The sequence below is a fragment of the Oncorhynchus kisutch genome, linkage group LG9 (genome assembly GCF_002021735.2).
Source record: "Oncorhynchus kisutch isolate 150728-3 linkage group LG9, Okis_V2, whole genome shotgun sequence".
Classification (NCBI taxonomy): Eukaryota; Metazoa; Chordata; class Actinopteri; order Salmoniformes; family Salmonidae; genus Oncorhynchus; species Oncorhynchus kisutch.
In genome coordinates, this window is record NC_034182.2 from 36,439,373 (window position 1) to 36,462,946 (window position 23,574).

The following is a 23,574-nucleotide window of genomic DNA, read 5'->3' on the forward strand; positions in this document are numbered from 1 at the left end:
CTAATGAGGGAGTGGGCATCTGGCAGGGGGACAGTCAGTTAGGTCCTATCCCAGCCAGGCGTTTGATTCGATGTGTCCTGGAAGATGGCTCTGACAGACATGGCAGCTCTGCTTCTAGCTCCTAACAAACTAATGAGGGAGTGGGCATCTGGCAGGGGGACAGTCAGTTAGGTCCTATCCCAGCCAGGCGTTTGATTCGATGTGTCCTGGAAGATGGCTCTGACAGACATGGCAGCTCTGCTTCTAGCTCCTAACAAACTAATGAGGGAGTGGGCATCTGGCAGGGGGACAGTCAGTTAGGTCCTATCCCAGCCAGGCGTTTGATTCGATGTGTCCTGGAAGATGGTGCCGACAGACATGGCAGCTCTGCTTCTAGCTCCTAACAAACTAATGAGGGAGTGGGCATCTGGCAGGGGGACAGTCAGTTAGGTCCTATCCCAGCCAGGCGTTTGATTCGATGGTGCCGACAGACATGGCAGCTCTGCTCCTAGCTCCTAAGACATGACAGACATGGCAGCTCTGCTTCTAGCTCCTAAGACATGACAGACATGGCAGCTCTGCTCCTAGCTCCTAAGACATGACAGACATGGCAGCTCTGCTCCTAGCTCCTAAGACATGACAGACAGGGCAGCTCTGCTCCTAGCTCCTAAGACATGACAGACATGGCAGCTCTGCTCCTAGCTCCTAAGACATGACAGACATGGCAGCTCTGCTCCTAGCTCCTAAGACATGACAGACAGGGCAGCTCTGCTCCTAGCTCCTAAGACATGACAGACAGGGCAGCTCTGCTCCTAGCTCCTAAGACATGACAGACAGGGCAGCTCTGCTCCTAGCTCCTAAGACATGACAGACATGGCAGCTCTGCTCCTAGCTCCTAAGACATGACAGACATGGCAGCTCTGCTCCTAGCTCCTAAGACATGACAGACATGGCAGCTCTGCTCCTAGCTCCTAACAAACTAATGAGGGAGTGGGCATCTGGCAGGGGGACAGTCAGTTAGGTCCTATCCCAGCCAGGCGTTTGATTCGATGTGTCCTGGAAGATGGTGCCGACAGACATGGAAGCTCTGCTTCTAGCTCCTAACAAACTAATGAGGGAGTGGGCATCTGGCAGGGGGACAGTCAGTTAGGTCCTTTCCAAGCCAGGCGTTTGATTCGATGGTGCAGACAGACATGGCAGCTCTGCTTCTAGCTCCTAAGACATGACAGACATGGCAGCTCTGCTCCTAGCTCTTAAGACATGACAGACATGGCAGCTCTGCTCCTAGCTCCTAACAAACTAATGAGGGAGTGGGCATCTGGCAGGGGGACAGTCAGTTAGGTCCTATCCCAGCCAGGCGTTTGATTCGATGGTGCAGACAGACATGGCAGCTCTGCTTCTAGCTCCTAAGACATGACAGACATGGCAGCTCTGCTCCTAGCTCCTAAGACATGACAGACATGGCAGCTCTGCTCCTAGCTCCTAAGACATGACAGACATGGCAGCTCTGCTCCTAGCTCCTAAGACATGACAGACATGGCAGCTCTGCTCCTAGCTCCTAACAAACTAATGAGGGAGTGGGCATCTGGCAGGGGGACAGTCAGTTAGGTCCTATCCCAGCCAGGCGTTTGATTCGATGGTGCAGACAGACATGGCAGCTCTGCTTCTAGCTCCTAAGACATGACAGACATGGCAGCTCTGCTCCTAGCTCCTAAGACATGACAGACATGGCAGCTCTGCTCCTAGGTCCTAAGACATGACAGACATGGCAGCTCTGCTCCTAGCTCCTAACAAACTAATGAGGGAGTGGGCATCTGGCAGGGGGACAGTCAGTTAGGTCCTTTCCAAGCCAGGCGTTTGATTCGATGGTGCAGACAGACATGGCAGCTCTGCTTCTAGCTCCTAAGACATGACAGACATGGCAGCTCTGCTCCTAGCTCCTAAGACATGACAGACATGGCAGCTCTGCTCCTAGCTCTTAAGACATGACAGACATGGCAGCTCTGCTCCTAGCTCCTAACAAACTAATGAGGGAGTGGGCATCTGGCAGGGGACAGTCAGTTAGGTCCTATCCCAGCCAGGCGTTTGATTCGATGGTGCAGACAGACATGGCAGCTCTGCTTCTAGCTCCTAAGACATGACAGACATGGCAGCTCTGCTCCTAGCTCCTAAGACATGACAGACATGGCAGCTCTGCTCCTAGCTCCTAAGACATGACAGACATGGCAGCTCTGCTCCTAGCTCCTAAGACATGACAGACATGGCAGCTCTGCTCCTAGCTCCTAACAAACTAATGAGGGAGTGGGCATCTGGCAGGGGGACAGTCAGTTAGGTCCTATCCCAGCCAGGCGTTTGATTCGATGGTGCAGACAGACATGGCAGCTCTGCTTCTAGCTCCTAAGACATGACAGACATGGCAGCTCTGCTCCTAGCTCCTAAGACATGACAGACATGGCAGCTCTGCTCCTAGCTCCTAAGACATGACAGACATGGCAGCTCTGCTCCTAGCTCCTAACAAACTAATGAGGGAGTGGGCATCTGGCAGGGGGACAGTCAGTTAGGTCCTATCCCAGCCAGGCGTTTGATTCGATGGTGCAGACAGACATGGCAGCTCTGCTTCTAGCTCCTAAGACATGACAGACATGGCAGCTCTGCTCCTAGCTCCTAAGACATGACAGACATGGCAGCTCTGCTCCTAGCTCCTAAGACATGACAGACATGGCAGCTCTGCTCCTAGCTCCTAAGACATGACAGACATGGCAGCTCTGCTCCTAGCTCCTAAGACATGACAGACATGGCAGCTCTGCTTCTAGCTCCTAAGACATGACAGACATGGCAGCTCTGCTCCTAGCTCCTAAGACATGACAGACATGGCAGCTCTGCTTCTAGCTCCTAAGACATGACAGACATGGCAGCTCTGCTTCTAGCTCCTAAGACATGACAGACATGGCAGCTCTGCTTCTAGCTCCTAAGACATGACAGACATGGCAGCTCTGCTCCTAGCTCCTAAGACATGACAGACATGGCAGCTCTGCTTCTAGCTCCTAAGACATGACAGACATGGAAGCTCTGCTCCTAGCTCCTAAGACATGACAGACATGGCAGCTCTGCTTCTAGCTCCTAAGACATGACAGACATGGCAGCTCTGCTTCTAGCTCCTAAGACATGACAGACATGGCAGCTCTGCTTCTAGCTCCTAAGACATGACAGACATGGCAGCTCTGCTCCTAGCTCCTAAGACATGACAGACATGGCAGCTCTGCTCCTAGCTCCTAAGACATGACAGACATGGCAGCTCTGCTTCTAGCTCCTAAGACATGACAGACATGGCAGCTCTGCTTCTAGCTCCTAAGACATGACAGACATGGAAGCTCTGCTTCTAGCTCCTCAGACATGACAGACATGGCAGCTCTGCTCCTAGCTCCTAAGACATGACAGACATGGCAGCTCTGCTCCTAGCTCCTAAGACATGACAGACATGGCAGCTCTGCTCCTAGCTCCTAAGACATGACAGACATGGCAGCTCTGCTCCTAGCTCCTAAGACATGACAGACATGGCAGCTCTGCTCCTAGCTCCTAAGACATGACAGACATGGCAGCTCTGCTCCTAGCTCCTAAGACATGACAGACATGGCAGCTCTGCTCCTAGCTCCTAAGACATGACAGACATGGCAGCTCTGCTCCTAGCTCCTAAGACATGACAGACATGGCAGCTCTGCTCCTAGCTCCTAAGACATGACAGACATGGCAGCTCTGCTCCTAGCTCCTAAGACATGACAGACATGGCAGCTCTGCTTCTAGCTCCTAAGACATGACAGACATGGAAGCTCTGCTCCTAGCTCCTAAGACATGACAAACATGGAAGCTCTGCTCCTAGCTCCTAAGACATGACAGACATGGAAGCTCTGCTTCTAACAAACTTTGCCGTTTTTTTGGTGATATTTCTTACATTATTAGCCCAGAATGTTTTTTTTTGTGTTTCTAAATTTCGTTATTTAACTTTTAGATTTGTGTGTATTGTTAGATATTGTTAGATACTACTCCACTGTTGGAGATAGGAACACAAGCATTTCGCCACACCGGCAATAACATCAGCTAAATATGTGTATGCGACCAATCAAATTTGATTTGATTCCAAAAGAGCTCAGTGAGGTAATGGAAAACTCCCTAAAAAAATGGAAATGAGGTGTGGCTGTCGCCATACCGACGGGTTTAGTCAAGCGTGCTAACGATTAGAACTCCTTTAAAGAGAGATGGTGATTGGTCTGTAGGCCTCTCTCAGCTCGCGGCTCATTAAATAAGGTGCCGTGCTGATTGATGTGAGAAGGGCGGGCCAACTGGGTGCAGTGTTTGATTTAACCACCAGGTGGTAATGTTTATCGCCTTTTCTGTCATCGAGGGTGAGTGAGTGAGTTATGGCCGAGGGAAAGTGAAGTTGGTGTCAAAAAAAAGGCTGAATTGGTCTGTGTCTCAATAGTTGAGCTGACTTTCTATCCTTGTGTCCTGTGTCCTTTTCTCCAGGATCACTGAGCTAGCAGCCTTATGATAGTTGAAAGCAATAGATGTAAACCTATACAATAGATGTTAACCTATACGGGGTGGCAGGTAGCCTAGTGGTTAGAGCCTTGGGCAAGTAACTGAAAGGTTGCTGGATTGAATCCCCGAGCTGACTAGGTATTTATCTGTCGTTCTTCCCCTGAACAAGGCAGTTAACCCACTGTTCCCCGGTAGGCCGTCATTGTAAATAAGAATTTGTTCTTAACTGACTTGCCTTGTTAAATAATAGTATTGTTTCAGTTGTAAGATGTGATTAGGAAAGGAAGCTATTTCCTTTATCAACATAGGAAGGTTGGGTGTTTTTTTTTTCAACTTTTGGACCGGGAAATCATGTTTTACAGATTTCTTATCAGATTCCATGTAGGCCTATCACTCGTTACCACTGACTGTACAGATTGACATTAGGAGAAAGAGTTTATTATGATGGTTGTGCTTCCACGGAGGGGGTTTAGTCTAACCTTAATGGGGTGTTATTGCTGCTTATGTGTTTGTTGAAGTATGGGGTTGGGGTAGACAGAGGGGTGAAATAGTTGAAAGTAGCGTGTTACACTGAATACGTTAATTCTGCAACCGGATTGGCTGTTACTCCTCACCAGCCAATGCCTGTGACAGCTGAGGCAGAGACAATGTATGGCTATTATGGAGGGGGGGGGGGGGGGCTAAAGGAGTAGTCCACTATTTTACAACTTGATGTTAGATGGCTCCTCACCCTGAAAGTAGTCTATGGGCCAAGAGAAAATGTAATCCAGGGTTCAGTTTTCTTTAAAACAGCTGCTACAAACTTCAGCTAACCTTAGCCACCAAAAGATACATGGAAGTGATGGAAGCATGTGCTACAAAATGATGTTGAAAACACCTGAAATCAATTCAAATCAACTCCATATGTATCACGTCCATTGATTTAATGAGCTGAGGATGGAGAAGTTGTTTTTTCTGAACGTCTTCCTTTCTGTCCCACCCTGAGAAACACCAGAGATTCAGTTACATTGAGACTGGGACCTGAACCAAACCAGAACGAAGGCACTGTAGCTAAGCCAGTTCCCCTAAACTCCATCAATACATTGTAATATTTCTGAAACAAGATTTGAGTCCGTGGGAGAAGTCTACAGACAGTGTGCAGTTAAGAATGTGTGTGAGTCAACCTCCCTGTGATTATAGCGACCTTCGGACAGACATATTTTGTATCATTTCTCCTTGACCCAAAGAGAAAAGGAACGTAGAGAAAAACAAATCTGTTCTTTGTTACTGCACGGTACAGTAAACGCATGGTGTCTGGAAACGGTCAACTACGACCAGATGGAGTTAGGTGTTTTGACCTTGTCTGTTTTTAGTCTAAACCGACTCTCTGTGTGTGTGTGTGTGTGTGTGTCCGTGCGTGTGTGCGTGCGTGTGTGCGTGCGTGCGTGTGTGTGTGTGTCCGTGTGTGTCCTCCCCAGGAGGTTGCCGACCATGTTGAGGTTGACCCAGACCAGCAGGACTCCCACAGCTGGGGAGGAATGAGAGGTAGGACCTAGATCTACAATACTAGATCTGTTAGCTCATTGATGCCATGTTGAAAAAGGTTGACTCTAGATCTACAATACTCCACATACAACACCCGTTCTGCCAGTCACATTCTGTTAAAAGTCCCCACGCACACACATCCCTGGGTCGCTCATCTTTTCAGTTCGCTGCAACTAGCGACTGGAACGAGCTGCAACAAACACTCAAACTGGATGGTTTTATCTCAATCTCTTCATTCAAAGACTCAATCATGGACACTATCAGTGACAGTTGTGGCTGCTTTGCGTGATGTATTGTTGTCTCTACCTTCTTGCCCTTTGTTCTATTGTCTGGGCCCAATAATGTTTGTGCCATATTTTGTGCTGCTACCATGTTATGCTACTGCCATGTTGTGTTGCTGCCATGTTGTTGTCATGTTGTGTTGCTACCATGTTGTTGCCATGTTGTGTTGCTGCCATGTTGTTGCCATGTTGTGTTGCTACCATGCTGTTGCCATGTTGTGTTGCTGCCATGTTGTTGTCATGTTGTGTTGCTGCCATGTTGTGTTGCTACCATGTTGTGTTGCTACCATGCTGTTGCCATGTTGTGTTGCTACCATGTTGTTGCCATGTTGTGTTGCTACCATGTTGTTGCCATGTTGTGTTGCTACCATGTTGTTGCCATGTTGTGTTGCTACCATGTTGTTGCCATGTTGTGTTGCTACCATGTTGTTGTCATGTTGTGTTGCTACCATGCTATGTTGTCATGTATTGCTGCCTTGCTATGTTGTTGTCTTAGGTCTCTCGTTATGTAGTGTTGTGTTGTCTCTCTTGTCGTGATGTGTGTTTTGTCCTATACTGTATATATGATTTATTTTATCCCAGTCCCCGTCCCTGCAGGAGGCGTTTGGCCTTTTGGTAGGCCATCATTGTAAATAAGAATTTGTTCTTAACTGACTTGCCTAGTTAATTTAAAGTTAAATTAAAATAAATTAAATGCACTTTTAATGGGAAGCAGTTCAGGTGGACGGGTTTTCACTCACGGCTGCTGAAGCCACATCCTTTTGCCTAATGAGTTACATCAGTGTGAGTCACCGTTCCAGAGCTGTCTGCCTCAGCATGCTCCTGCTATTCCTCAGCCAGAGAGCACACACAGTGCCAAGCCTGTAAAAGCATAGTTTCACAGAGTCTATGTGTGTGTGCGGGGAGTGTGTTTTGTGTCAGTGGGAGAGAGTGGGTCCCAGGCTTTTTTAAAGCCTTTGACGTACTGAGCTGGAACACAATATCTCATAAGTTATTAAAATAATCACTTTCATTTGCATCTATGTATTTTATTTGCGCTGTAATTGATTTGCTCTTTTATGGTAGTTTTCATACTGAAATAATTACACAGTCATTAATCTGACATTTCTCTCTCTCTTTCTCCCTCTTTTTCACTCTTTCCTTTTTCCTCTCCTCCAGAGTACAAGGTGAGGGTCAATGTTTCACATCATGTTAGCGTCATGTGTTTGGCAAATACACTTTGATATCTTTGGCTAAATCTATTGTAGATTACATTATCTCTCTCACCAGGCTGGCTGTAGTGTTAAATAGCTGACAGCGTGTGTTTTTTCATGTGTGCATGTGTTCCTTCCAGGTGTACCCCTATGAGGTGCTGTCTGTGACCCACAGGGTGAGGGTGAAGCTACCCAGAGATGTGGACCGTACCAGACTGGAGGTGAGAAGCCATCATATTTCTCCCCCCCCCCCCCCATCCTTATTTATTTCTCTCTCTGCCTCTATCTCACTCTCTACCTCAGCACTTAGGGCAAAGATATGTTCTCTTTTCTCTAGCTCTACCCCTCCCTCTCTTTCCCCCTCTCTCTATTCCTACTCCCTCCCTCCCTCTGTCCTGTGAGACTCCAGTCTCCAGTCCTGTGGTGATCTGGTTATGAATCCTACCATCCTACAGGGAGACTGAGACGAGCTCTTACACAGCGCTCCAGAACCTCAGCGTGTGTGTTCTCCACCGGCCTCTCATCACGTTGTCCCAATGTTGTGAGAGTAGCGTTGTGGCAACGTTGACGGCCTGCTCCCCTAGCATCACACAGACTTATAAACTAGTGATTTATCATGCCGTGTATCACCCCTAAACTTCCACCCTCTGTGTGTGTGTGTGTGTGTGTGTGTGTGTGTGTGTGTGTGTGCATTATGATGATAATGGCACCGTTTTACGGGCTCCAAACCAACTGCTAGTTTTTTTTGTTTTTTGTGCATTGTTTGTAACTTATTGTGTACATAAAGTTGCTGCTACCTTCTCGTATGACCGAAAAGAGCGTCTGGATATCAGAACAGTGATTACTCACCTCAAACTGGACAAAGATTTTTTAAATATTTTTATGTTATAAGTCCGACACCAAGAATACTCATCTCATGGTGTGTCACTGTCCACAACAAATCACATACACTACCAGCCTACTGATATGAATACATACACTACCGTTCAGAAGTTTGGGGTCACTTAAAAATGTCCTTGTTTTGAAAGAAAATCACTTTTCTTTTTTTTGTCCATTAAAATAACATCAAATTGACCAGATATACAGTGTAGACATTGTTAATGTTGTAAATGACTATTGTAGATGAAAAATGTGATTTTTAATGGAATATCTACATAGGAGTACAGAGGCCCATTATCAGCAACCATCACTCCTGTGTTCCAATGGCTCGTTGTGTTAGCTAATCCAAGTTTATCATTTTAAAAGTCCAATTGATCATTAGAAAACCCTTTTGCAATTATGTTAGCACCGCTGAAAACTGTTGTTCTGCTTAAAGAAGCAATACAACTGGCCTTCTTTAGACTAGTTGAGTATCTGGAGCATCAGCATTTGTGGGTTCGATTACAGGCTCAAAATGGCCAGAAACAAAGACCTTTCTTCTGAAACTCATCAGTCTATTCTTGTTCTGAGAAATGAAGGCTATTCCATGTGAGGAATTGCCAAGAAACTGAAGATCTCATACAACGCTGTATACTACTCCCTTCACAGAACATCAAAAACTGTCTCTAACCAGAATAGAAAGAGGAGTGGGAGGCCCCGGTGCACAACTGAGCAAGAGAACAAGTACATTAGAGTGTCTAGTTTGAGAAACAGACGGCTCAGAAGTCCTCAACTGGCAGCTTCATTAAATAGTACCCTCAAAACACCAGTCTCAATGTCAACAGTAAAGAGGCGACTCCGGGATGCTGGCCTTCTAGGCAGAGTTCCTCTGTCCAGTCTCAATGTCAACAGTGAAGAGGCGACTCCAGGATGCTGGCCTTCTAGGCAGAGTTCCTCTGTCCAGTCTCAATGTCAACAGTAAAGAGGCGACTCCGGGATGCTGGCCTTCTAGGCAGAGTTCCTCTGTCCAGTCTCAATGTCAACAGTAAAGAGGCGACTCCGGGATGCTGGCCTTCTAGGCAGAGTTCCTCTGTCCAGTCTCAATGTCAACAGTAAAGAGGCGACTCCGGGATGCTGGCCTTCTAGGCAGAGTTGCAAAGAAAAAGCCATATCTCAGACTGGCCAATAAAATGAAAAGATTAAGATGGGTAAAAGAACACTGACACTGGACAGAGGAACTCTGCCTAGAAGGCCAGCATCCTGGAGTCGCCTCTTCACTGTTGACATTGAGACTGGACAGAGAACTCTGCCTAGAAGGCCAGCATCCATTCACTGTAACGTTGAGACTGGTGTTTTGCGAGAGAGAGAGAGAGAGAGAGAGAGCGAGAGATCATTGTCCTCAGTACTCCCTGTTCTCAGTGTATTCTACACAAACGCACGCACACATGCGCGTACATTCACACAGCCCCATGGTGTGTGTACCATGTTGCATTCATCTGATGTGATGCCAGCAGTGCCTTGCCCAGATTCCTCCCTTCTCCGCTGTAGATGCCTAGTCGGTATATAAACCAGGTGATTGACCATCACACGATGACAGCTTGTGTCTAATTTACAGTCGACATTGCCATGGAGACATATAGGCAAGAGTCGATCTTTAACCTTGTTGCCAACTTAATACTTTTATGATCTAGCTGTTAATGTCTTTGTCCTTGGGCAAAATCAATGCCATACCGTGTTTTTGTTCCATTGTATAATACTGACATTTTGGGAGAATGTTATAGAGTGTTTGTAATGCGAACCCGGCTGAGGTCGGGCCGGGCGGTGGTTTAGAGGAAGGTTTCTGAGGCAAGGGATTTGATTTGGTGTGTTAAACCTAATGATAAAACGCACACACACCTGTGACCAACACAGTTCTCATGTTGAAAACAATAGGTTTTGGGTCTCATTTCACATAGATTGTAGAATGAGGTCTGATAGTGAAGAAAGCTGCTTAACCAATACTTGACTAGTGTCAGTGCATGTGGCTAACACTTTGGGTGTTAAAATATGTCTGCCTGTAGGTCTATTTCTGGACCAGAGGATAGCTAAGCATTATAAGCATATGCTAGGCATTATATAGCACTTATCTCCAATATATTTAAATACAAATGTAAATACGTATTTACAGGGTTTTCTTTCTTGCGTCGGTCAAAACTGAAGTCACCTTGTCAAAACTCTTCACACAGTCAGCGAAACAGAAGTGTATGTGGACCAAACTGTGAATTATTTTTCATTTGCTTTCACACAAAACGCATCCAATGACCACATTCTCCGAAATCCCTGAACTCTTTTCTCATTCATACTCCACCACCTGCAAAACTATATATTTGCAGCACATGCTTTCAAATGCGAACACAATGTTTCCAAAACTGAATGCAGTAACCAGTAACCATTTCTGCAGTAAAAGCAGATTGAAACATAGAAAACAGAATATTATCAGATGTGCAGGAAATTGCCATTGTTGACATGGTAATTGGCAACAATGCAATAAAACTGAGGGAAATGTGGGCAGACAGAGTGTAGGCAGACAGAGTGTGGGCAGACAAAATCACTTTTGGGAATGTGACTATGGTCAGAACAACTGTTGCCATAGTGATAGAGAAACATAAAATAAGGATGAATCAGAAATGGTGAATGTGTGAGAGAACTCCGGTATCAATATGTCCAAGTAAGATGTCTGTTCAATAACCAAACAGGGTAGATACCCAGCTATGCATAATGTAAAGTTCCGTAAAACAGGATTTACTGTATTTTAGAGAGTAATGGAGATGGAAAGCAGGCAAACTGCACATACATTCATCTTTGTGGATGAAACTGGATTCAACCTGGCAAAAACACGCCGCAGGGGAAGAAATGTGATTGGACAGAGAGCAACCGTGGATGTCCCAGGCCAGAGAGGAGCTAACATCACAATGTGTGCAGCACTGTCCAACGATGGTTTTCTGTTAAACAAACCACTCATTGGCCCCTACAATACAGAGAGGCTCATTTATTTTCTGGAGGACCTGTATAATCGACTTGTGTCAGTGGAGGAGAGAGGGGCAATAAACTCCCCTACCTTCGTTGTTGTGTGGAATAATGTGGCTTTCCACCACTCTGCTGCAGTCATAGACTGGTTTACTGCACATCCCAGGATGTCAGTACTGTTCCTGCCTCCATACTCCCCCGTCCTAAACCCCATAGAGGAGGTTTTCTCTGCGTGGAGGTGGAAGGTTTATGACCAACATCCACATGACCAGATATCCTTACTGGATGCTATGAATGTGGGGTGTGGAGACACTTCTCCTGAAGACTGGCAGGGTCTGGAGACACTTCTTCTGAAGACAGGCAGGGTGTGGAGACACTTCTCCTGAAGACTGCCAGGGTGTGGAGACACTTCTCCTGAAGACTGCCAGGGTGTGGAGACACTTCTCCTGAAGACTGCCAGGGTGTGGAGACACTTCTCCTGAAGACTGCCAGGGTGTGGAGACACTTCTCCTGAAGACTGCCAGGGTCTGGAGACACTTCTCCTGAAGACTGCCAGGGTGTGGAGACACTTCTCCTGAAGACTGCCAGGGTGCGGAGACACTTCTCCTGAAGACTGCCAGGGTGTGGGGACACTTCTCCTGAAGACTGCCAGGGTGTGGGGACACTTCTCCTGAAGACTGCCAGGGTGTGGAGACACTTCTCCTGAAGACAGGCAGGGTGTGGAGACACTTCTCCTGAAGACGGGCAGGGTGTGGAGACACTTCTCCTGAAGACTGGCAGGGTGTGGAGACACTTCTCCTGAAGACTGCCATGGTGTGGAGACACTTCTCCTGAAGACTGCGGAGACACTTCTCCTGAAGACTGTCAGGTTGTGGAGACACTTCTCCTGAAGACTGCCAGGGTGTGGAGACACTTCTCCTGAAGACTGCCAGGGTGTGGAGACACTTCTCCTGAAGACTGCCAGGGAGGTGGAGACACTTCTCCTGAAGACTGCCAGGGTGTGGAGACACTTCTCCTGAAGACTGCCAGGGTGTGGAGACACTTCTCCTGAAGACTGCCAGGGTGTGGAGACACTTCTCCTGAAGACTGCCATGGTTTGACTAGACATTCCAGAAGATACTTTCCAAGATGCATCGCCAGAGAAGATGTGATGTTGATGAGAACTTGTGGCCAAATGCAGGAGAGGGAGAACTAGAACCCTCACAGTACTGTACAGTAGGAGTGTTATACTATACATGTTGATGAGAACTAGAACCCTCACAGTACTGTACAGTATGAGTGATTATACTATACATGTTGATGAGAACTAGAACCCTCACAGTACTGTACAGTATGAGTGATTATACTATACATGTTGATGAGAACTAGAACCCTCACAGTACTGTACAGTAATGGTGATTATACTATACATGTTGATGAGAACTAGAACCCTCACAGTACTGTACAGTAGGAGTGTTATACTATACATGTTGATGAGAACTAGAACCCTCACAGTACTGTACAGTAGGAGTGTTATACTATACATGTTGATGAGAACTAGAACCCTCACAGTACTGTACAGTAGGAGTGTTATACTACACATGTTGTTTTTGTTGTAATTATTATTGCAGCCCTGGAATTGCAGGAATTGTTTTTTTGTTTCATTACAATATGCAAAGATATAGAAAAGATAAAGGCTATTGAAGCAAATTGACTTCAACTTCAAAGAGATAAGTTCATAGTTTATGTAAAGCTCTCTGTTGTTAGTGTTTTTTAGGTCAGTGTGTTATGAGTGACAACGTATGCTTTCTGAGTGAGAACTGTTGCCAGTGTTCTGGTCCAACGAGCTTATTCTGAGACATGTATGAAGTGTTTTGGTGGTTTGAGGGAGTTTTGGAGGTGAGATGAACTGTTTGGCCAAGATGCATGTTGGTAATGCAGACTGTGTGAAGAGTTTAAAAAAAGGGAACTTCAGTATTGACCGGTGCTTGTTAGCAATTGGGGAAAAAACTGTAAATACTAAATAATAATAATAATAAGCAGTTTGTAAATACATTTTAAGAGGATGAAGCTCCTCGTAGACCCAGTCTTTCAGTCTTAGGGGTTAGGGTTTGGGAGAAATGCTTACCCTCCAGATCAAGCCCTCTGTCCCTCTGTGCTCACCCCAGACAGAGTGTGTCCACGTCAGGCCCCAGCTCTGCTCCCCTGGGGGAAGGGGTGGGTGTGGTGGTGAGGGAACCACGTTCATGGCCAAAACCTCAACAATTTTTATTTATTTATTTATTTTTATTTATTTTACCTTTATTTAACCAGGTAGGCAAGTTGAGAACAAGTTCTCATTTACAATTGCGACCTGGCCAAGATAAAGCAAAGCAGTTCGACAGATACAACGACACAGAGTTACACATGGAGTAAAACAGACATACAGTCAATAATACAGTATAAACAAGTCTATATACAATGTGAGCAAATGAGGTGGGAAGGGAGGTAAAGGCAAAAAGGTCATGGTGGCAAAGTAAATACAATATAGCAAGTAAAACACTGGAATGGTAGTTTTGCAATGGAAGAATGTGCAAAATAGAAATAAAAATAATGGGGTGCAAAGGAGCAAAATAAATAAATAAATAAAATTAAATACAGTTGGGAAAGAGGTAGTTGTTTGGGCTAAATTATAGGTGGGCTATGTACAGGTGCAGTAATCTGTGAGCTGCTCTGACAGTTGGTGCTTAAAGCTAGGGAGGGAGATAAGTGTTTCCAGTTTCAGAGATTTTTGTAGTTCGTTCCAGTCATTGGCAGCAGAGAACTGGAAGGAGAGGCGGCCAAAGAAAGAATTGGTTCTGGGGGTGACTAGAGAGATATACCTGCTGGAGCGTGTGCCACAGGTGGGAGATGCTATGGTGACCAGCGAGCTGAGATAAGGGGGGACTTTGCCTAGCAGGGTCTTGTAGATGACATGGAGCCAGTGGGTTTGGCGACGAGTATGAAGCGAGGGCCAGCCAACGAGAGCGTACAGGTCGCAATGGTGGGTAGTATATGGGGCTTTGGTGACAAAACGGATTGCACTGTGATAGACTGCATCCAATTTGTTGAGTAGGGTATTGGAGGCTATTTTGTAAATGACATCGCCAAAGTCGAGAATTGGTAGGATGGTCAGTTTTACAAGGGTATGTTTGGCAGCATGAGTGAAGGATGCTTTGTTGCGAAATAGGAAGCCAATTCTAGATTTAACTTTGGATTGGAGATGTTTGATATGGGTCTGGAAGGAGAGTTTACAGTCTAACCAGACACCTAAGTATTTGTAGTTGTCCACGTATTCTAAGTCAGAGCCGTCCAGAGTAGTGATGTTGGACAGGCGGGTAGGTGCAGGTAGCGATCGGTTGAAGAGCATGCATTTAGTTTTACTTGTATTTAAGAGCAATTGGAGGCCACGGAAGGAGAGTTGTATGGCATTGAAGCTTGCCTGGAGGGTTGTTAACACAGTGTCCAAAGAAGGGCCGGAAGTATACAGAATGGTGTCGTCTGCGTAGAGGTGGATCAGAGACTCACCAGCAGCAAGAGCGACCTCATTGATGTATACAGAGAAGAGAGTCGGTCCAAGAATTGAACCCTGTGGCACCCCCATAGAGACTGCCAGAGGTCCGGACAGCAGACCCTCCGATTTTACACACTGAACTCTATCAGAGAAGTAGTTGGTGAACCAGGCGAGGCAATCATTTGAGAAACCAAGGCTGTCGAGTCTGCCGATGAGGATGTGGTGATTGACAGAGTCGAAAGCCTTGGCCAGATCAATGAATACGGCTGCACAGTAATGTTTCTTATCGATGGCGGTTAAGATATCGTTTAGGACCTTGAGCGTGGCTGAGGTGCACCCATGACCAGCTCTGAAACCAGATTGCATAGCAGAGAAGGTATGGTGAGATTCGAAATGGTCGGTAATCTGTTTGTTGACTTGGCTTTCGAAGACCTTAGAAAGGCACGGTAGAATAGATATAGGTCTGTAGCAGTTTGGGTCAAGAGTATCCCCCCCTTTGAAGAGGGGGATGACCGCAGCTGCTTTCCAATCTTTGGGAATCTCAGACGACACGAAAGAGAGGTTGAACAGGCTAGTAATAGGGGTGGCAACAATTTCTGCAGATAATTTTAGAAAGAAAGGGTCCAGATTGTCTAGCCCGGCTGACGTTCTCCAAGGTGGCATAGCAGTTCAGACGTCTTTTGTCCTCGTCTTGTCGTGTCCTGTTTATATATATATTTACAACTTTTTCACATACATTTTATTTTTATTTTCCATCAACTCATCTTCAAAACACTCTCCTGCAACCCGCCTCACCAATGTATATTTATAAAAAAGTATTATTTACCTCAGATCTGTAATCCTCCAAGAAGCTAGCCAGAAACTCCAGGAGGCTGGCCTGAAACTAGCCAGTAGCTAATCCAGAAGCTAGTTCAGAAGCTAGTTGGCTCCTTTACTGGCAAGTCGTTGGTGTTCAGCTAACCACGGTTTGTGGTCATCGGCTATCCTTTGGCTCGAAAGTCTATCGCCAGTTCTGTACGGCGCAGCGCGGCTCGGAGCGGAGCATACCGGACCAATTTTTCTCTCCATGTCCCTGGATTTCGACTGCTCTCTGGACATTCATGCCCGGATCTCACAGCTAGCTAGCTGCTATCCGTGTGACTATCGGCCTTCGTCGATTCCGGAGCAAACATCAATTGTTCCGGAGCTAGCAAGCTCCGTCAATCACTCCTGAGTTCCATCAATCGCACCTGGGCTGCCGTCGCCTATCCGGACCCGTTTTGCTGCCTTCGCGGAGCCCCACCGGGCCTTCACAACTGGACTGCCGACGTTATCTACCCGAAGGAGTTATTCGGCTGGCTCCTCCGTCGCGAAGTTACCTGAACGCCCATCTGCGGCCTGCTAACCGTTAGCTGTCTTACCGGCTGCTATCTGAATAGACAATCGGACAATTTATTTATTTATTTATTTTTATTATTTTTTTTATTATTATTATTATGTTTTCTTCTTGGGCCTCTATAACTATATCTATTGTTTTTATTTTTGTTGTTGTTGTGTGATTTGGATTGATCCCCTCTACCACACGGAACCCCACTAATCTACTGACGGAGCGCAGGAGGTGGCTAACAACAGACCTCCATCCTATGCTAGCTTGCTACCGATGCCCTGGCTAGCTGTCTAAATCACCAACCAACCTCTCCACTCACCGGACCCTTTTGATCACTCGACTAAGCATGCCTCTCCTTAATGTCAATATGTCTTGTCCATTTCTGTTCTGGTTAGTGTTTATTGGCTTATTTCACTGTAGAGCCTCTAGTCCTGCTCACTATACCTTATCCAACCTATTAGTTCCACCACCCACACATGCAATGACATCTCCTGGTTTCAACGATGTTTCTAGAGACAATATCTCTCTCTTCATCACTCAATACCTAGGTTTACCTCCACTGTATTCACATCCTACCATACATTTGTCTGTACATTATACCTTGATGCTATTTTATCGCCCCCAGAAACCTCCTTTTACTCTATGTTCCAGACGTTCTAGACGACCAATTCTCATAGCTTTTAGCCGTACCCTTATTCTACTCCTCCTATGTTCCTCTGGCGATGTAGAGGTGAATCTGAGAACATCTCTGGTCATCTCTGGTCATCCCTACTGCCTCTGATCTGGAGGACTCACTAAACAGAGAATATCCCTGGTCATCCCTACTGCCTCTGATCTGGAGGACTCACTAAACAGAGAACATCCCTGGTCATCCCTACTGCCTCTGATCTGAAGGACTCGCTAAACAGAGAACATACCTGGTCATCTACTGCCTCTGATCTGAAGGACTCGCTAAACAGAGAACATACCTGGTCATCCCTACTGCCTCTGATCTGAAGGACTCACTAAACAGAGAACATACCTGGTCAGCCCTACTGCCTCTGATCTGGTAGACTCACTAAACAGAGAACATCCCTGGTCATCCCTACTGCCTCTGATCTGGAGGACTCACTAAACAGAGAACATCCCTGGTCATCTACTGCCTCTGATCTGGTGGACTCACTAAACAGAGAACATCCCTGGTCATCCCTACTGCCTCTGATCTGGAGGACTCACTAAACAGAGAACATCTCTGGTCATCCCTACTGCCTCTGATCTGGAGGACTCACTAAACAGAGAATATCCCTGGTCATCCCTACTGCCTCTGATCTGGAGGACTCACTAAACAGAGAATATCCCTGGTCATCCCTACTGCCTCTGATCTGGTGGACTCACTAAACAGAGAACATCTCTGGTCATCTACTGCCTCTGATCTGGTGGACTCACTAAACAGAGAACATCCCTGGTCATCCCTACTGCCTCTGATCTGGTGGACTCACTAAACAGAGAACATCCCTGGTCATCCCTACTGCCTCTGATCTGGTGGACTCACTAAACAGAGAACATCCCTGGTCATCCCTACTGCCTCTGATCTGGTGGACTCACTAAACAGAGAACATCCCTGGTCCTCCCTACTGCCTCTGATCTGGTGGACTCACTAAACAGAGAACATCCCTGGTCATCCCTACTGCCTCTGATCTGGTGGACTCACTAAACAGAGAACATCCCTGGTCCTCCCTACTGCCTCTGATCTGGTGGACTCACTAAACAGAGAACATCCCTGGTCCTCCCTACTGCCTCTGATCTGGTGGACTCACTAAACAGAGAACATCCCTGGTCATCCCTACTGCCTCTGATCTGGTGGACTCACTAAACAGAGAACATCCCTGGTCATCCCTACTGCCTCTGATCTGGTGGACTCACTAAACAGAGAACATCCCTGGTCATCCCTACTGCCTCTGATCTGGTGGACTCACTAAACAGAGAACATCCCTGGTCATCCCTACTGCCTCTGATCTGAAGGACTCGCTAAACAGAGAACATACCTGGTCATCTACTGCCTCTGATCTGAAGGACTCGCTAAACAGAGAACATACCTGGTCATCCCTACTGCCTCTGATCTGAAGGACTCACTAAACAGAGAACATACCTGGTCAGCCCTACTGCCTCTGATCTGGTAGACTCACTAAACAGAGAACATCCCTGGTCATCCCTACTGCCTCTGATCTGGAGGACTCACTAAACAGAGAACATCCCTGGTCATCTACTGCCTCTGATCTGGTGGACTCACTAAACAGAGAACATCCCTGGTCATCCCTACTGCCTCTGATCTGGAGGACTCACTAAACAGAGAACATCTCTGGTCATCCCTACTGCCTCTGATCTGGAGGACTCACTAAACAGAGAATATCCCTGGTCATCCCTACTGCCTCTGATCTGGAGGACTCACTAAACAGAGAATATCCCTGGTCATCCCTACTGCCTCTGATCTGGTGGACTCACTAAACAGAGAACATCTCTGGTCATCTACTGCCTCTGATCTGGTGGACTCACTAAACAGAGAACATCCCTGGTCATCCCTACTGCCTCTGATCTGGTGGACTCACTAAACAGAGAACATCCCTGGTCATCCCTACTGCCTCTGATCTGGTGGACTCACTAAACAGAGAACATCCCTGGTCATCCCTACTGCCTCTGATCTGGTGGACTCACTAAACAGAGAACATCCCTGGTCCTCCCTACTGCCTCTGATCTGGTGGACTCACTAAACAGAGAACATCCCTGGTCATCCCTACTGCCTCTGATCTGGTGGACTCACTAAACAGAGAACATCCCTGGTCCTCCCTACTGCCTCTGATCTGGTGGACTCACTAAACAGAGAACATCCCTGGTCCTCCCTACTGCCTCTGATCTGGTGGACTCACTAAACAGAGAACATCCCTGGTCATCCCTACTGCCTCTGATCTGGTGGACTCACTAAACAGAGAACATCCCTGGTCATCCCTACTGCCTCTGATCTGGTGGACTCACTAAACAGAGAACATCCCTGGTCATCCCTACTGCCTCTGATCTGGAGGACTCACTAAACAGAGAACATCCCTGGTCATCTACTGCCTCTGATCTGGTGGACTCACTAAACAGAGAACATCCCTGGTCATCTACTGCCTCTGATCTGGTGGACTCACTAAACAGAGAACATCTCTGGTCATCCCTACTGCCTCTGATCTGGAGGACTCACTAAACAGAGAACATCCCTGGTCATCTACTGCCTCTGATCTGGTGGACTCACTAAACAGAGAACATACCTGGTCCTCCCTACTGCCTCTGATCTGGTGGACTCACTAAACAGAGAACATCCCTGGTCATCCCTACTGCCTCTGATCTGGTGGACTCACTAAACAGAGAACATCCCTGGTCATCCCTACTGCCTCTGATCTGGTGGACTCACTAAACAGAGAACATCCCTGGTCATCTACTGCCTCTGATCTGGTGGACTCACTAAACAGAGAACATACCTGGTCCTCCCTACTGCCTCTGATCTGGTGGACTCACTAAACAGAGAACATCTCTGGTCATCCCTACTGCCTCTGATCTGGTGGACTCACTAAACAGAGAACATACCTGGTCATCCCTACTGCCTCTGATCTGGTGGACTCACTAAACAGAGAACATCCCTGGTCATCCCTACTGCCTCTGATCTGGTGGACTCACTAAACAGAGAACATCCCTGGTCATCTCTACTGCCTCTGATCTGGTGGACTCACTAAACAGAGAACATCTCTGGTCATCCCTACTGCCTCTGATCTGGTGGACTCACTAAACAGAGAACATCCCTGGTAATCCCTACTGCCTCTGATCTGGTGGACTCACTAAACAGAGAACATCCCTGGTCCTCCCTACTGCCTCTGATCTGGTGGACTCACTAAACAGAGAACATCCCTGGTCATCCCTACTGCCTCTGATCTGGAGGACTCACTAAACAGAGAACATCCCTGGTCATCCCTACTGCCTCTGATCTGGTGGACTCACTAAACAGAGAACATCTCTGGTCATCCCTACTGCCTCTGATCTGGTGGACTCACTAAACAGAGAACATCTCTGGTCATCCCTACTGCCTCTGATCTGGTGGACTCACTAAACAGAGAACATCCCTGGTCATCACTACTGCCTCTGATCTGGTGGACTCACTAAACAGAGAACATACCTGGTCATCCCTACTGCCTCTGGTCTGGAGGACTCACTAAACAGAGAATATCCCTGGTCATCCCTACTGCCTCTGATCTGGTGGACTCACTAAACAGAGAACATCCCTGGTCATCCCTACTGCCTCTGATCTGGTGGACTCACTAAACAGAGAACATCCCTGGTCATCTCTACTGCCTCTGATCTGGTGGACTCACTAAACAGAGAATATCCCTGGTCATCCCTACTGCCTCTGATCTGGTAGACTCACTAAACAGAGAACATCCCTGGTCATCTCTACTGCCTCTGATCTGGTGGACTCACTAAACAGAGAATATCCCTGGTCATCCCTACTGCCTCTGATCTGGTGGACTCACTAAACAGAGAACATCCCTGGTCATCCCTACTGCCTCTGATCTGGAGGACTCACTAAACACACATGCTTTGTTTGTAAATGATGTCTGAATGTTGGAGTGTTGCCCCTGGCTATCTGCAAATAAATACAAACACAAGGAATTGGTGTCGTCTGGTTTGCTTGACCTTTTACTGCAGGGGGCTAAATCAGGTTCACACAGAGTGTTTCTTGGTCGTCTTAAACAAATCTACTCTGAAACAAAAGTATAAACCGCTATGGGCTTAAAAAAAGAAGGCACCTGTACCATGTCAGATATAGAGTTGAAAAATATGATTAACTATCCACACATATGGCCACTAGGTCATTTGACTGCAGCATAGAGCTACAATAAGGAATTTGAACTGATTTATATGTTTACTTTTAAGTGGTATTTTACTGGGTAACTTTCACTTTTATTTGTGTCGTTTTCCATTAAGATATCTTTATGACTTTTTACACCACCACAAACGCATTTGGTGTGTCATAATAGTGGTCTCTGATTGGTGGTCATCATTTGGTGTGTCATAATAGTGGTCTCTGAATGGTGGTCATCATTTGGTGTGTCATAATGGTGGTCTCTGATTGGTGGTCATCATTTGGTGTGTCATAATGGTGGTCTCTGATTGGTGGTCATCATTTGGTGTGTCATAATGGTGGTCTCTGAATGGTGGTCATCTTTTGGTGTGTCATAATGGTGGTCTCTGATTGGTGGTCATCATTTGGTGTGTCATAATGGTGGTCTCTGATTGGTGGTCATCATTTGGTGTGTCATAATAGTGGTCTCTGATTGGTGGTCATCATTTGGTGTGTCATAATAGTGGTCTCTGATTGGTGGTCATCATTTGGTGTGTCATCATAGTGGTCTCTGATTGGTGGTCATCATTTGGTGTGTCAACATAGTGGTCTCTGATTGGTGGTCATCATTTGGTGTGTCATCATAGTGGTCTCTGATTGGTGGTCATCATTTGGTGTGTCATCATAGTGGTCTCTGATTGGTGGTCATCATTTGGTGTGTCATCATAGTGGTCTCTGACTAGCAGTCAGACTTACTCAGGTGGAACAAACTTAAACTTGCACCTTTTTTGATCAAAACAGAAAGGTGTCATAATATATTTTAAAAGTAATCCCATAAGTAATCATCTACTTTTTCAAAAGTATCTGTAATATGATTACAATATTCTTGTTGGTAATGTAACCAATTACTCCCCAACCGTGTGTGTGTGTGTGTGTATGTGTGTATGTGTGTGTGTGTGTGTGTGTGTGTGTGTGTGTGTGTGTGTGTATGTGTGTGTGTGTGTGTGTGTGTGTATGTGTGTGTGTGTGTGTGTATGTGTGTGTGTGTATGTGTGTGTGTGTGTGTGTGTGTGTGTGTGTGTGTGTGTGTATGTGTGTGTGTGTGTGTGTGTGTGTGTGTGTGTGTGTGTGTGTGTGTGTGTGTGTGTGTGTGTGTGTGTGTGTGTGTGTGTGTGTGTGTGTGTGTGTGTGTGTGTGTGTGTGTGTGTTTATGTTAGTCTGAGTTTGTAGGGGAGTGGACCGCACTCAAGAGGGCATTTCACAAGACATGGACTCTTAAACAGGCTGGTGTCAATAGAGATGAGGCACTGTCTGTGGTTGATACTGTAGCTACAATTATGACTGTGTGTGATGCTAAAAGTGAACTCTGTGTATTTGATAGTATCTGTCTCTCTCTCTGTGTGTCATACACTATCTGATCAAAAGTATGTGGACACCTGCTCATCGAACATCTCATTCAAAATCATGGGTATTAATATGGAGTTGGTCCCCACTTTGCTGCTATAACAGCCTCCACTCTTCTGGGAAGGAGTCCCACTAGATGTTGGAACATTGCTGCAGGGACTTTGTTCCATTCAGCCACAACAGCATTAGTGAGGTCGGGCACTCTTTGCAGGCCAATTAAATTCCTCCACACTGATCTCAACAAACCATTTCTGTATGGACCACCTTTGTGCGCGAGTGGATTGTCATGCTGAAACAGGAAAGGGCTTTCTCCTGGTGACACATTGTTGGAAGCACAGAATCGTCTAGAATGCTGTAGCGTTAAGAGCTAAGGGGCCTTGCCCAAAACATGACAAACAGCCCCAGAACATTATTCCTCCTCCACCAAGCTTTACAGCTGGCACTATGCATTCAGGCAGGTAGTGTTCTCCTGCCATCCGCCGAACCCAGATTTGTTCGTCAGACTGCCAGATGGTGAAGTATGATTCATCACTCCAGAGTCCAATGGCGGCCAGCTCTACACCTCTCCAGCCGACGCTTAGCATTGCTCATGGAGATCATGTGTTGACTTTGCTTCCAGAGGCAGTGTGGAACTCGGTAGTGAGAGTTGCAACAGAGGACAGATGATTTTTACGCACTACGTACTTCAGCACGCAGCAGTCCAGTTCTGTGAGCTTGTGTGACCTACCACTTCACAGCTGAGCCGTTGCTCCTAGATGCTTCCACTTCACAATAACAGGACTTACAGTTGACTGGGGGCAGCTCTAGCAGGGTAGAAATTTGATGAACTGACTTGTTGGAAAGGTGGCATCGTATTACGGTGCTGCGTTGAAAGTCCCTGAACTCTTCAGTACGGGCCATTCTACTGCCAATGTTTGTCTATGGAGATTGCATGGCGGTGTGTGCGATTTTATACACCTGTCAGCAACGGGTGTGGCTGAAATAGCTCAATCAACTCATTTGAAGGGGTGTCCACATACTTTTGTATATGTAGTGTATCTACAGATGTAAGATTGTAATTTGAAGGG

At 46.5% G+C, this 23,574-nt stretch overlaps 1 protein-coding gene across 2 annotated transcripts in view; it reads left to right on the plus strand.

Moving 5' to 3' along the window:
- Positions 1–23,574, plus strand: part of LOC109897121 (actin-binding LIM protein 2) — a gene marked incomplete in the record, with an annotated part of 115,094 nt that overhangs the window by 89,995 nt on the left and 1,525 nt on the right. For both annotated transcript variants that reach the window (XM_031832552.1, XM_031832553.1), the window contains 3 exon segments: positions 5,973–6,039; positions 7,479–7,486; positions 7,654–7,734. In XM_031832552.1, coding sequence (XP_031688412.1) covers positions 5,973–6,039; positions 7,479–7,486; positions 7,654–7,734 — 156 coding nt within the window.